At 42.0% G+C, this 15,632-nt stretch overlaps 1 protein-coding gene across 7 annotated transcripts in view; it reads left to right on the top strand.

Moving 5' to 3' along the window:
- The window catches only part of SFMBT2 (Scm like with four mbt domains 2), a 178,145-nt gene that overhangs the window by 132,670 nt on the left and 29,843 nt on the right, over window positions 1-15,632 (top strand). For 6 of the 7 annotated variants that reach the window (XM_086334810.1, XM_086334812.1, XM_086334807.1 and 3 more), the window contains 3 exons: window positions 7,465-7,578; window positions 13,368-13,410; window positions 15,187-15,257. In XM_086334810.1, coding sequence (XP_086190936.1) covers window positions 7,465-7,578; window positions 13,368-13,410; window positions 15,187-15,257 — 228 coding nt within the window. Of the gene's footprint in view, window positions 1-7,464; window positions 7,579-11,339; window positions 11,667-13,367; window positions 13,411-15,186; window positions 15,258-15,632 lie in introns of those variants that run through there. The other variant, XM_086334814.1, reaches the window with a different exon arrangement.

Raw genomic sequence — 15,632 nt, 5'->3', positions numbered from 1 at the left:
GTCGAATGGATACGAGGAATAAATAAAAGCTGTGTCCCTCAGCGAGAAAGCGATTTAAGGTAGGAGCAACCCCTTAAGAACTGCTTTTTGCTAATCGAGTGTTGAGGTAGTGAGATATTTTCTACTCATCAGCTGAAATTCAAAATCTCCTTCGTTGGTTTTTGCCATGTGCCTGGCTTAGTTCCGGTAAACCGGTTGCCTTCGCTCATAATCCACAGGAGTCCTAGGCAAGTGCCAGTTCCCGGGGCTGCTCCACTCACTCCTTCTGACCCTGGGAGCAGGGTCTGGGAATCTGCATTTCATCTCACCCTCCCCAGATGATTCCTCTGGATGGGGAGTTTGTCACGGCCTCTCAGACCGCAAATGTGCCAAGAAACTCAGACTAGGTTAACCTCTTCTGTCTAGAAGAGGTGAAGAAAACTGCCCTTTTAGACTTTGTCTATTATGATCAAGTCAGGTGGTTGATAAGTATTTTGCAGAGACTTGCAAAAATGAGACGAGGGAAAGTGCAAATGTGAAGATAATTATGTTTCCCACCAGTGTGGGTGGATTTTAAATCTTTGAGAAGGGATATGGGCTGCTGGAGCCATTTTGGGGAGAGGCTGCTTTAGCAGATGGTTGGGTATGTGTGTATATATATGTCTTTGTGTGTGTATATATATGTGTGTGTGTATAGGTATATGTGTATATACATATATATGGCTGTGTATATATATGTATGTATATAAGGGCGTGTATATATATGTATATGGGTGTGTATTTAAGTATATATATGGGTGTGTACGTATAGGTATGTGTGTATATATATCAGTTCAGTTCAGTCCCTCAGTCATGTCTGACTCTTTGCGACCCCATGGACTGGAGCACACCAGCTTCCCTGTCCATCACCAACTCCTGGAGCTTGGGCAAACTCAAGTCCGTCATGTCAGTGATGCCATCCAACCACCTCATCCTCTGTCATCCCCTTGTCATCCTGCCTTCAGTCTTTTCCAGCATCAGGGTCTTTGCCAGTGAGTTACTTCTTCACATCAGGTGGCCAAATTTCAGCATCAGACCTTCCAAAGAATATTCAGGATTGATTTCCTTTAGGATTAACTAGTTAGATCTCCTTGCAGTCCAAGGAACTTTCAAGGGTCTTCTCCAACACCACAGTTCAAAGCATCAATTCTTTGGCGCTCAGCTTTCTTTACAGTCCAACTCTCACATCCATACATGACTACTAGAAAAACCATAGCTTTGACTAGGTAGACCTTTGTTTGCAAAGTAAAGTCTTTGCTTTTTAATATGCTGTCTAGGTTGGTCATAACTTTCCTTCCAAGGAGTAAGCATCCTTTAATTTCATGGTTGCAGTCACCATCTGCAATGATTTTGGAGCCCCCCAAAATAAAGTCAGCCATTGTTTCCACTGTTTCCCCATCTACTTGCCGTGAAGTTATGGGACTGGATGCCATGATCTTTGCGTTTTGAATGTTGAGTTTTAAGCCACTTTTTCACTTTCTTCTTTTACTTTCATCAAGAGACTCTTAAGTTCTTCGCTTTCTGCCATAAGGGTGGTGTCATCTGCATATCTGAGGTTATTGATATTTCTCCTGACAGTCTTGATTCCAGCTTGTACTTCATCGAGCCCAGGATTTCACCTGATGTGCTCTGCATATAAGTTAAAAAAACAGAGTGACAGTATACAGCCTTGACAAACTCCTTTCCCAATTTGGAACCAGTCTGTTGTTCCACACCTTGTTCTAACTGTTGCTTCTTGACCTGCATACAGATTTCTCAGGAGGCAGGTCAGGTGGTCTGGTATTCCCATCTCTTTCAGAATTTTCCACAGTTTGGAAAATTGTGTGTGGAATCGATCCACACAGTCAAACACTTCGGCATAATCAATAAAGCAGAAATAGACGTTTTTCTGGAACTCTCTTGCTTTTTCTATGATCCAGTGGATGTTGGCAATTTGATCTCTGGTTCCTTAGCATTTTCTAAATCCAGCTTGAACATCTGGAAGTTTGTGGTTCATGTACTGTTGAAGCCTGACTTGGAGAACTTTGAGCATTACTTTGCTTGTGTGTGAGATGAATGCAAGTGTGCGGTAGTTTGAACATTCTTTGGCATTGCCCTTCTTTGGGATTGGAATGAAAACTGACCTTTTCCAGTCCTGTGGCCACTGCTGAGTTTTCCAAATTTGCTGGCATATTGAGTTCAACACTTTCACAGTATCATCTTTCAGGATTTGAAATTTCTCAACTGGAATTCCATCACTTCCACTAGCTTTGTTCGTAGCAGTGCTTCCTAAGGCCCACGTGACTTCTCATTTCAGGATGTCTGGCTCTAGGTGAGTGATCACACCATCGTGATTATCTTGGTCGTGAAGATCTTTTTTGTACAGTTCTTCTGTGTATTCTTGCCACCTCTTCTTAATATCTTCTGCTTCTGTTAGGTCCATACCATTTCTGTCCTTTATTGTGCCCATCTTTGCATGAAATGATCCCTTGGTATCTTGGATTTTCTTGAAGAGATCTCTAGTCTTTCCCATTGTGTTGTTTTCCTCTATTTCTTTGCACTGATCACTGAGAAAGGCTTTCTTATCTCTCCTTGCTATTCTTTGGAACTCTGCATTCAAATGGGTATATCTTTCCTTTTCTCCTTCACCTTTAGCTTCTCTTCTTTCCTCAGCTGTTTGCAAGTGCTCCTCAGATAACCATTTTGCTTTTTTGCATTTCTTGGGGACGGTCTTGGTCACTGCCTCCTGTACAGTGTCACAAATGTTCATCCATGGTTCTTCAGGCACTCTGTCTATCAGATCTAATTCCTGGAATCTGTCACTTCCACTGTATAATCGTAAGGCATTTGATTCAGGTCATGCCTGAATGGTCTAGTGGTTTTCCCTACTTCTTCAATTTAAGTCTGAATTTGGCAATAAGGAGTTCGTGATCTGAGCCATAGTCAGTTTCGCGTCTTATTTTTGCTGACTGTATAGAGCTTCTCCATCTTTGGCTGCAAAGAATGTAAGCAGTCTGATTTCAGTGTTGACCATCTGGTGATGTCCATGGATAAGAGTCTTCTCTTGTGTTGTTGGAAGAGGGTATTTGGTATGACCAGTGTGTTCTCTTGGCCAAACTCCGTTAGCCTTTGCCCTGCTTCATTCTGTACTCCAAGGCCAAATTTGCCTGTTACTCCAGGTATCTCTTGACCTCCTACTTTTGCATTCCAGTCCCCTATAATGAAAAGGACATCTTTTTTGGTTGTTAGTTCTATATGTATATATATATGGGTGTGTATATATGTGTATATATGGATATATATATATATGGTGTGTAAATATATGTGTGTGTATGAGTGTGTATATATATGCATGTGTATTATGGGTCTGTATATATATGTATGTGTATATATGGCTGTGTGTATATATATGTATGTATATATATGGGTGTGTATATGTATAAGACTTCCCCAGTGGCTCAGTGGTAAAGAATTCACCTGTAATACAAGAGACACAGGAGTCACAGGTTCGATCCCTGGGTCAGGAAGATCCCCTGGAGGAGGAAGTGGCAACCCACTCCAGTATTTTTGCCTGGAAAATCCTATGGACAGAGGAGCCTGGTGGTCTACAGTCCCTAGGGTTATAGAGAGTTGGACACGACTGAACATGCAGGTCCACACAGTATATATGTGTGTGTGTATGTGTATATTTATATAGGGTATGTGTGTGTGTGTGTGTGTGTATATATATATAAAATGTATTTGATATATATGGGTGTATGTATGTATAGCTGTATATATACATGTATGTATATATAGGTGTGTATATGTATATATATGGGGTGTATATCTAGGTATGTGTATATGTATGTGTAGATGGGTGTGTATATATGTATGTGCATATAGGTAGGTGTATATATGTATGTGTATAGATGGGTGTGTGTATATATGTACATATGTATATATATGAGTGTGTATATATATGTATGTGTATATGGGTGTGTATATGTATCAGTGGGTATATATATATGTATGTATATATGGGTGTGTGTGTATATGTACATGGGTATATATATGTATATACATGACTGTATATATATGTATATATGTGAGTATACATATGTATGTGTATATGGGTGTATTGTGTATGTATATATGGATGTATATATGTATATACATGGGGTATATATCCACATATATATGTATATATGGGACAGGACCTATGTTCTTGCACAGCTGAGGAAGGTGGCCCAGGAGGTGGGGGGCACTGTCTGTGAACAGGCTTTGGAGACCGCCAGCCAGCTACACAGGTTCTGGGTGGGCAGCGACAGCCCTGGCTCTGGCTTTCTTAAGCAATATGGGGATGTTGGGGGAAGAATTTGGTGGAGGCCGAGGAGGGAGATCTCCTCCCTAGAAGGCTTTGCACTAGGAACCAAAGGCGAGTTTGGGTTTTCAAGCTGCTGTTGTGCTCAGTGTGACTTCTGACTGACCGTGTTCTCACGAACCTCCCTCGAATGCCTTCCTAGGCTCTGGAGCAAGATTGCTTGGGTTTGAGCCCTAGGTCCCTCTCTTACCAGCTGTTTGATGTTTTCCTGACCCTCAGTTTGTTGTTGTTGTTCAGTCACTAAGCCATGTCCAGCTCTTTGTGACCCCCGTGGACTACAGCTCGCCAGGCCTCCCTGTCCCTCACTGTCTGTCCGAGTTTGCCCGAATTCATGTTCACTGAATCGATGATGCCATCCAACCATCTCATCTTCTGCTGTCCTCCTCTCCTGCTCTCAGTCTGTCTCAGCATCAGGGTCTTTTCCAATAAGTTGGCTCTTTGCATCAGGTGTGAACATTGGAGCTTCAGCTTAGTTTACTCATCTGTAAAATGGGAGTGAAACCATCTGATCTCTTAGGGCTGTGAGGATAAAACTCTTTGTAAAGTACCTGCACGAGAGTGAGTGTCCTAAGAGTTCACCATCCATGGCTCTCTCCCTCCACTTACACGTTTAATCCCATTTCTGTTGTTTTCTTTCTGATGGTTTCCTATCCTATGTCGCTCTTGTCAGCCAGTTTTGCTGTGTTTTGATTCCTTAGGAGTTCAGCTCCAGGGCTGAGATGAGTGAGGGCTTCTCTTAGATCTTGCTCTGTGGGCAGCGTCTGCAGGTGGACGGTGCGGAGTGGGTGCTGGGAGGGGCTTCCAGGACGCAGGTCCTGCTTTCTGTCTTTCAGTGCTCTATCTTCTCACTGCACACTTGAGCCCATCTGACATTGGTGTCAACACTAGACGAGGTTAGGGGCTTCCCAGGTGGTGCAGTGGTCAAGAATCCGCCGGCTAGTGTGCAGGGGATCCTTCCCCTGCAAAAGGAAATGGTAATCCACTCAGGTATCTCTTGCCTGGGAAATCCCATGGACAGAGGAGTGGTGGCCCAATGGTTAAGGATCCACCCTCCATTGCAGGCGATGTGGGTTGATTTCTGATTCGGGAAGACCCCACGTCACGTGCCTTTTGTTGGGCAGTTAAGTTTGTGGCCCGCAACTACGGAAGCCCAGACACCGGAACTAGAGAGTAGGCTCTCCTAGCTGCAACTGGAGAAAGCCCATATGCAGCAGTGAAGACCTAGCACAGCCAAAAATAAAATTAAAAGCAAAATGATTCTTAGGAAAAGAAATATATGAATGTTTATTTTATTACAGAAGTGTGTATGTTAAAGCACACTAATATGATGTGATGTCTGAACTAGCAGAGCATTTGGGAAGAAGTAATCTATAAAGTTCACTTTATACTCCCTCCTGAAGTACGCCTTTGACCTTGAAAATCTGATTTGTACCTAAACACATCTCCTATTTGTATGTAGTAGATGAATTCAGCCTGTTAGCAAAATTGCTGAGTAGCTAAAAAATAGGCTCTATCTTTGTATTTTTCTGAGCCTGAAGATGAGGGAGTGCCCTGTGTAACAGCAAACAGCTCAGTGACTCTTTTCATTGGCCCGTCTGCTGAGTCCAGTGCCCTTCTCGACAAGAAAAGATCAGTTTTGTATTTGAAGCTAGTTGGGGAGTTTCTTTAGCTTTTGTCTGTTTTGGCAGTTTTGTTTGTTTGATGATTTCTTTAGCAGATTAGTTAAATGTTGGTTGAGTCATTTAATGCAGGGCGGAAATGCTTTCTATTCATTCAACTGTGTTGAAACCTAAGCCCTATAAACCTGCTTGCATTCTTGTAGGTTATATCTTTCAAATTATCAGAGAATTCAGTGAAAAGGAAGTTAGGATTGATAACCATAGTAATGACTTTCTCTGATAACACATCATTAGTTCAGTGTGATGACTGGAGGTGATAACATGTGTGTATCAGCATCTGTTGTCAGTGTTCCAGGCACTTTGTGTACACCAAAGTTATGTTTTAGTGCTAAATCTGGTACCTGGGATTGTCATATAATGTACTCTGGGAGCCAGTGTCGCTGAAATAGCGAGGAGATTTTATGTTTACTGGTATTGAGCTTCCAGAAGCTAAGTTTTGGAGGCGAAGTGCGATTCAGAATTCATCAGATCATGTGTGATAGCTTGGTGTGTGATGGAGTTTCTAAGAGTGTTAACTTTTATTTTGATTCCAGTGAAGAAACCAAAAGCACAGCAAGATTAAGTGGTCAGGGCCAGGGGGTCACTCCATTAATAGAGCTCTTTCTTATCTTTTGATTCTTGGTTCAAGAGTGTCTTTCCTCAAAAGGTGTTTTTAGAGAACTGTTGATTTGGTATAGAATTTCCTTCTCTTCACTAGTTTGCAGGGTTCTAAATTTATTCTCTCAGGAACCAGTGTTCCTTGGAACCTCTGCTCATGTTGTATCCAGATCTTTTCTCTCAGAGTCTCTCAGCTGCTATGCCAACTTAACACAAAGCATCATTTTGATTATAATATGAAGGCAGATCCCCACCAAAGAGACACTCCTGCCTAAGTGACTTCAGTGTCATACGGCAAGAGTCTGAGTTCAGAAGAAGTGACGTGGGCACGGGATAAAGGAGCATGTACCCTAGAGAATTGTGCTTTGATGCTCACTGCTTATAACCAGCATCACTGAACCCTCCCAGTTCCTTTTAACCGGAACCTTTAACTTCTGTTGGTTGAAGGTTGACCTCTGCTTGGTGTTGGGTGAAGAATGTCTTGGCCCCCACCCCACAGGCTGGACTACTTACTTAGCTTCAAAGCCATTTTTAGGAAAGAAGGATGCTTGTCCTTCACTGGGGACAAGGATGTGGTTGTCCCCAATCATCCTCTTCCTCTGGTTTTCAGGGGAAAGTATCTCTTTTCCAAGCCCCCCTTCTTGTGGATCCCGTGAACTTTTGCTATTGGACCTATCTGGTGCTTGTATCTCGTAAAACACTGTTGGCTTTGGGTTCAGCTTTCAGAACAGTGTCTCCCCACTCCCCGCGCAGAGCCTCTCTGATTGCCCCTCCTTCTGTGTCTTTGTTGTTAACACTGTCCGCACCTGTTGTCTCGACTCCCCACAGGCCTGCAGAGCCCGGCTCCAGAGTTTATCGTGGACGTTGAATCTATGGACATCTTCCCTGTGGGTTGGTGTGAGGCCAACTCCTACCCTCTGACTACACCACACAAGACAGCCTGTGAGTATTGCCCCACTTGGAGCCTAGCTGGGCATATCTGGGACTTAGGTGAAAAAATAGGCAATTTGGTAAAGAGAGCGGAGCCAAACTGTAAAAATCAAAAAATGTTCTCAGTTTTGCACAGAACAGCAGGACTTTTGTCTCATTCATCCTGTAAGCATCTGCGTGAGATGAATGTCTGCAGGCATTTCCCAGCTTGAGAAACCAAGTCACAGTGACAAGGTGGAGATGAGTGTCTGGGATCTTTACTCCCCGTTTGTATGCAATTCATGAAAAAGTTTAAGCTAAGTACTATACATTTGTATGATTGTATCTGAGAAAGTACTTATTCTCCTAAGGTTTACTCCAAAGGTTTATCCCAAAACCAATCATAATTGGTTCCAATAATTCACTGACATAGATATAAATACTTAACTATTCCTGGCAATGAAGAGATGAGGCCAAAGTGAAAACAGTGCCCAGTTGTGGATGTAACTGGTGATGGAAGTAAAGTCTGATGCTGTAAGGAACAATATTGCATAGGAACCTGGAATGTTAGGTCCATGAATCAAGATAAATTAGAAGTGGTCAAACAGGAGATGGCAAGAGTGAACATTGACATTTTAGGAATCAGTGAACTAAAATGAACTGGAGTGGGTGAATTTAACTCAGATGACCATTATATCTACTACTGGGGGCAGGAATCCCTTGGAACAACTGGAGTAGCCCTCAGAGTCAACAGAAGAGTCTGATATGCAGTGCTTGGGTGCAATCTCCAAAACAACAGAATGATCTCTGTTCATTTCCAAGGCAAACCATTCAATACATAGTAATCCAAGTCTGTGCCCCAACCAGTTATGATGAAGAAGCTGAACTTGAATGGTTATATGAAGATCTACAAGACCTTCTGGAACTGATACCCCAAAAAGATGTCCTTTTCATCATAGGGGACTGGAATGTAAAAGTAGGAAGTCAAGAGATACCTGAAGTAACAGGCAAGTTTGGCCTTGGAGTACAGTAAGAAGCAGAGCAAAGACTAACAGAGTTTGGCCAAGAGAATGCACTGGTCACAGCAAACATCCTCTTCCAACAAGGCAAGAGAAGATTGTACACATAGACATCACCAGGTGGTCAATAGTGAAATCAGATTGCTTCTATTCTTTGCAGCCAAAGATGGAGAAGCTCTATACAGTCAGCAAAAACAAGACTAGGAGCTGACTGTGGCTCAGATCATGAACTCCTTATTGCCAAATTCAGACTTAAATTGAAGAAAGTAGGGAAAACCATTAGACCATTCAGGTATGACCTAAATCAAACCCCTTACGATTATACAGTGGCGGTGACAAATAGATTCAAGGGATTAGATCTGATAGAGTGCCTGAAGAACTGTGGACAGACGTTTGTGACATTGTATAGGAGGCAGTGATCAACACCATCCCCAAGAGAAAGAAATGCAAAAAGGCAAAATGGTTGTCTGAGGAGGCCTTACAAATAGCCGAGGAAAGAAGAGACGCTAAAGGTAAAAAAGAAAAGGAAAGATATACCCATTTGAATGCAGAGTTCCAAAGAATAGCAAGGAGAGATAAGTGATCTCTTATCTTCCTTCCTCAGTGATCAGTGCAAAGAAATAGAGGAAAACAATAGAATGGGAAAGACTAGAGATCTCGTCAAGAAAATTAGAGATACCAAGGGAACATTTCATGCAAAGATGGGCACAATAAAGGACAGAAATGGTATGGACCTAACAGAAGCAGAAGATATTAAGAAGAGACGGCAAGAATACACAAAAGAAATATACAAAGAAGATCTTCATGACCCATCTAACCACGATGGTGTGATCACTGACCTAGAACCAGACATCCTGAAATGAGAAGTCAAGCAGGCCTTAGGAAGCATCACTGCGAACAAAGCTAGTGGAGATGATAGAATTCCAGTAGAGATATTTCAAATCCTAAAGGATGATGCTGTGGAAGTGCTGCACTCAATATTTGGAAATTTGTAAAACTCAGCAATGGCCACAGGACTGGAAAAGGTCAGTTTTCATTCGAATCCCAAAGAAAGGCAATCCCAAAGAATGTTCAAACTACCACACGGTTGCACTCATCTCACATGCTAGCAAAGTAATGCTCACTATTCTCCAAGCCAGGCTTAACAATACATGAACCGTGAACTTCCATATGTTTAACCTGGATTTAGGAAAGGCTGAGGAACGAGAGATCAAATTGCCAACATCCGTTGGATCATAGAAAAAGCAAGAGAGTTCCAGAAAAACATCTGCTTTATTGACTATGCCAAAGCCTTTGACTCTGTGGATCACAACAAACTATGGAAAATTCTTCAAGAGATGAGAATAGTAGGCCACCTTACCTGCCTCCTGAGAAATCTGTATGAATGTCAAGAACCAACAGTTAGAACTGGACATGGAACAAAAGACTGGTTCCAAATTGAGAAGGGAGTACGTCAAGGCTGTATGTAGGTTGTCACCCTGTTCATTTAAGTTATATGCAGAGTATATCATGCAAAATGCCAGGCTGGATGAAGCGCAAGCTGGAATCAAGATTGCCAGGAGAAATATCCATAGCCTCAGATATGCAGGGGACACCACCCTTATGGCAGAAAACGAAGAAGAACTTAAGATCCTCTTAATGAAAGTGAAAGAGGAGAGTGAAAAAGCTGGTTTAAAACTCAACATTTAGAAAACTGAGATCATGGCATCCGGTCCCATCACTTCATGGCAAATGGGGTAAAAATGGCAACAGTCAGAGACTTTATTTTCTTGGGATCCAAAATCACTGCAGATGGTGACTGCAGCAATGAAATTAAAGGATGCTTGCTCCTTGGAGAAAAAGTTATGACCAACCTAGACAGCATATTTAAAAGCAGAGACATTACTTTGCCAACAAAGGTCCATGTAGTCAAAGCTGTGGTTTTTCTAGTAGTCATGTATGTATGTGAGAGTTGGACTATCAGGAAAGCTGAGTGCCAAAGAACTGATGCTTTTGAACTGTGGAGTTGGAGAAGACTCTTGAGAGTCCCTTGGACTGCAAGGAGATCAAATCAGTTAATTCTAAAGAAAATCAATCCTGAATATTCATTGGAGGGCCTGATGCTGAAGTTGAAACCTCAATATTTTGGCCACCTGATGCGAAGAACTGACTTACTAGAAAAGACCTTGAGGCTTGGAAAGATTGAAGGAGGGAGAAGGGGACAACAGAAGTTGAGATGGTTGGATGGCATCACTGACTCGATGGACATGAGTTTGAGCAAGCTCCAGGAGTTGGTGATGGATGGGGAAACCTGGCATGCTGCAGTCCATGGGGTCGCCAAGAGTTGGATATGACTGAGAGACTGACCTGAACTGATTCTTGGCATTAAATTACCAGTGAGATTTCAACTGGACTTTGAAAGGGGCATTACATTACATCCTTCTGATTACAGAAGTGCCAAATCAAACCAATATTAGTAGTCAAAATAACCCAGCATCCCATACACACACACATGCACTCACAAACACACCACTTAAATATATACAAGTGTGTGTTTTAATGTAAATTGTTGTAGGTCATTATCCTGAAATGGTAACCATTTAAAAAAATATACATTTATAGTATATGATAATTCATTCAGTAATAAATCGGCATTTATAATTCCACCCTAATGTGTCAACAGTAGTATTTAAAATTGTGTGTCCTTAAAGATAAGGCTTTTAATTTTTTGTGAAGTAGGTTAGATATTTCTTATGTTTTCTTTATTACTTTGTATTCTGGCTAACTTTTTTTTAGCACCCTCCCGTAAGGTTCATTTACCCAGATGTTCCGAACATTGCTGTAAACAGAGTTCCCTGCCATCACTGGCCTCCTGTTTCCTGAGGTTGAGAAATTGTGAAGGACACAAGAGACTTACCAATACTCACCAAGAGTCAGGTGGGGTTATTCATGTGAATAAAGTAGGGGCCCAGGCTATAGACAGAGGTGGATTCTAAGAAGTTCTTTTGCCCTGTACCCAGTCCCGCATACTGAATCTCATCTGGTGACAGTTATGTCTTGCCCTCAATTTAAAATACTTCTAAAATTATGAGCTTAGAATAAAGATTTCAGTGTTGAGGGCCACCTTTGACTTTTATTCTCACTTAAAATGTCTTGGGTCCTTGGCTCAGCCCCCACAGCCCTGGGCAGGCCACCCCCCACCAGGCTCTGCAGGCTTAGATCCAGTCCCCCGTGCCTGCTTGTGCCTCAGACAGAGATTCGTGTCCTGACCCTCTCCCTTCCTCCTCCACTGGCTTTGGGAGGGGAGGAGCGTTTTGAGTTTTTCTGGGTGAAAGCCCACACAGATTAAGGTGAACATAACAACGATTCGTCTCTGTTCCCCAGCCTGTTGTGTTTGGCTTCTCATCAAGACATCACACAATTTGGGCATCTCACCCTAATTAACAAAGACCCACTTAGGCAGCGTAGTCTACACACTCATCTTTCCCTTTAGAGATCACAGAGTTTATACTTTATCCTAGTAATTATAGGCAGATTTACTGTCACAGGTACTGCGTTTTTTACACATTGAAAGTTTCAGGCAACCCTGTATCAAGCACGCCTGTGATACCACTTTTCCGACAATATTCTTTCACTTGGTGTCTTTGTGTCCCATTCGGTAATTCTTGCAGCATTTCTAACTTTTTCATCATTGTATTTGTTGTGATTATCTGTGATCAGTGACCTTTTGATGTCACCACTATAGCTCAGTGATGCTCAGATGATAGCATTTTTTAACAATCAGGTATTTTTGATTAATGTATATACACTGGTTTTTAGACAGGCTATATTACGATACACACTTGATAGACTACAGATTTATAGTAGACTTACAAAATGTAACTTTTATATGCACTGGGAAACCAAAAAATTCCCATGCCTCCTGTGTTGTGATGGTCACTCTGTTGGGGTGGTCTGGAACCAAACCCACAATATCGCTGAGGTCTGCCTGTCCTGGAATTGGATACTAAATAAAATCAAGAATAGATGAAATTTTGAGTCACTGTTTCTCTTATTTGTTCGTGTTCTCCTGTTGTTTCTCATACATACATTTTGCTTTGAAGAGGCAAAGTCTAATTAAACCTGCTAAACTCCAACAGCTTTAGAAATTCTGTGAGAATTAATTTTTCCTAATGTTGGAAGATGCAGGATTATCTATGCCTGAGTTAGTAGCTGCCAAAAGCTCTGGCCTGTCTTTGTGAAGGTGATTCCAACCAGTTATAAATGTAACCTGGAAATTTTCTTAACCTCAGGTTATTGTTGCCTGGTTTCTGTCACTGTTTGACAGACGTATGTATTTGCTAGGTACCAATCTGCTTTTTAATGATAAAATGTTGTAGTTTATAAACATGTCTCTAATCCTAATTTGGGAGCATTCTGCGATGGTAAAATAATTTGCCTTATCGCACTTTCTGTGGGGAAAAGTCACCTGGATAATCAATGCTTGTACCAGTCCATTTCACCAGCTGTGTTCCTGGGAGGTCTGATATGTGTGTTCTTTTTTATTAGAAGCACATTTTAGAATAAAGTAGCCCATGTAGTGATAAGGTAAAATGTACTAAATTCTCTTTAGATTTCATTTCTGAAAAGTCAAAGTCTATTTTGTGCTGGAAGAGATGAAGATAAAATTGTGGCCCTGGAATGAAGTAACTTTTCAGTTTTCAAATTGTTACTTTAAAAACAGACACAGTTCTATACCTATGGAGCCATTTAAAAAAAAAATGCTTATTCCCAACTTGCTGTTAAAGCCACTTTTCTTTTTTACCCCTTTTGCCTGTTTTACAGCACAAAAGAAGAGAAAGATTGCAGTTGTGCAGCCAGAAAAACAGTAAGTTTTTCACAAAACTCCATGATAAGCTATGAAGTATCTTTAAAGAGGATGGAAATAGGGCTGTTTTTGTTAGAGAGCTGGTCACGACCTAGCACAGGAGTCAAGGGGACAGAAAAACATGTACTGAGCATCTGTTATGTTCAGGACATGCAGGGCCTGCTTCTTAAGGAATTTCTTTTCCAGACTGTAACTTCTCACTTTGATCCTAGCGTAGTTGACCTGAAGGATGCCCACGGTCCCACATTCTGGTCAGGGTGCTCTGTGACAGTTCTCGGGGTCCTTAATGCCCCAGGGCTCCCCAGAGCTGCCTGTCCAGGCCTCAGCTCTGCCCCCTTGCAGCCTGGTGAGCTGGATCAGATTGTTTTATTACTCCACACCTCAACGCTCTCCTTTCTAAAATACCTGTTTCTCAGGGAGTTTTAGAAAGATTAAATTAGAGTCGACATGAAGATGTGTGGGCCCTCCATTGCCAAATAAATGTAGGTCACTGCACGTTTCAATTGTAAGTTTATGAGGAAGGGGATGTTCTGTAGTGTGTGGACCTACCGGCTGTATATTTCTGGAAAATTGTCACTGTTAGTACCATGTTTATATGTTTAAAAATGTCTGGAATACACCATGATAACCATCCCTTACTGAGTGAATCTGTTTTCTTAATACACTGATGGAAAGGGAGTTGAAAGCAGCTTTTTTTTTCATGTACTGACACTGAAACTTAAAATCGAATAACAGCTTCATTGTTATTTGATGTGAATAACAGTTTCCCGGGTATTCTGAGTATGTTTCTAACAGTGTATCAGTATGTTTCTAATCATCTGACTCCAGTTTTGTGTGGATAACATTGAAATAGAGAGGTAAAAGCTAAGTAACAGTCCCCCTCATTGAATCTCAGTTTGAATTCACGACTGCTAAATTTGCAGCCTGTGGATCGGCAGTTTTCACCTTTACTTGCATCTGTCACTAGACAGGTCATTAAAACACAGATATCCAGGCCCCATCTGCAGAATTTCTGATTCAGGATGTCTGTGATGGGGCCTGAGCTTCTCCACGTGTAACGGGCTCCCAGGTGACGCTGATCTGACAGCTTGGGGGCCCCACTTTGAGACCCAGCACCATAGATGGTCCCCCTAAGAGCCCTCATTACTGTTTACTTGGAGTTTGCGTAACTGTTCATCTGTGCAGTTTCTACGAAGTTAACCTGTACGTCTCCTGGAAACCCAATTTGCCTTTTTCCCCTAGAGCGATAGTTTTTATATTTGTTCAGCAACTTTTTACTGAACAGCAGCACAGACTTCTGTCCTAGACTAATAGGCCTACTTGAATCGTCAATTCTAAGATTGTTCTTTAAGGATCTACTTTTCAGTGTGGCCTCAACCCATACACTCATGGACCCCAGAAATCAAAAGTCAGCAGAAGAAAGTCATTAATAAAGGGGAAGTCTGACTTTAATGAAAGTCAATGCAAACTGACGTTCTGCATGTCCTAAATATGACTGAGGACATTTCTATAATTCTTTAACAAGCGACATGCCCAGGAAGTGACCTAGAGGAGCCTCAGAGATCAGTGATGACCCCCTCGAGGGGCGGATGACCTACAGGCTTCTTGGAATTACTGTAAGAATTTCCCATCGATGATCTTACCTGTTCTTAGCCATGCACGCATTTGCGTCTTACATATTCATAGTTTAGATTCCTGTAAGTTATGAAAAGACTTTGGAAGGTGCTGGTCTCTTCTATAGCTTGGGACCCACGGGCATTTCTCCTTTATCCACAGATCACCATCCACAGTGCCTGTTGAGAAAATACCTCATGACCTTTGTCTGTTCCCTCACCTGGACGCCACAGGTAAATCAGCTGCTTAGGATGCCCTGGGAGAAGGAAACGGCAACCCACTCCAGTGTTCTTGCCTGGAGAATCCCAGGGACGGCGGACCCTGGTGGGCTGCCGTCTATGGGGTCACACACAGTCAGACACGACTGATGCGACTTAGCAGCAGCAGCAGGATGCCCTGGCCCTTCTCAGTGCATTGCTGTGAGTGGAGACATGGGTGTATTTTTAGGTCAGTATGGTAATACTCAACTTTGATGTATTTTTAGGTCAGTATGAAAATACTCAACTTCAAGCCAACTATCATTTTTTACAGATACCTACTCCTTTAAAATTTTTTTCTAAGCTATGTTCTTGGTGTCTTTCCTTTTTTGCTTCTTGGTCAGTAGCTAG

Source organism: Bos grunniens, chromosome 13 (genome assembly GCF_055505025.1).
Source record: "Bos grunniens cultivar Pamir isolate PY7600 chromosome 13, Bosgru_T2T1.0, whole genome shotgun sequence".
Classification (NCBI taxonomy): domain Eukaryota; kingdom Metazoa; phylum Chordata; class Mammalia; order Artiodactyla; family Bovidae; genus Bos; species Bos grunniens.
Note: the sequence above shows the minus strand (reverse complement) of the source record. Positions and strands in the feature narration are given on the sequence as shown.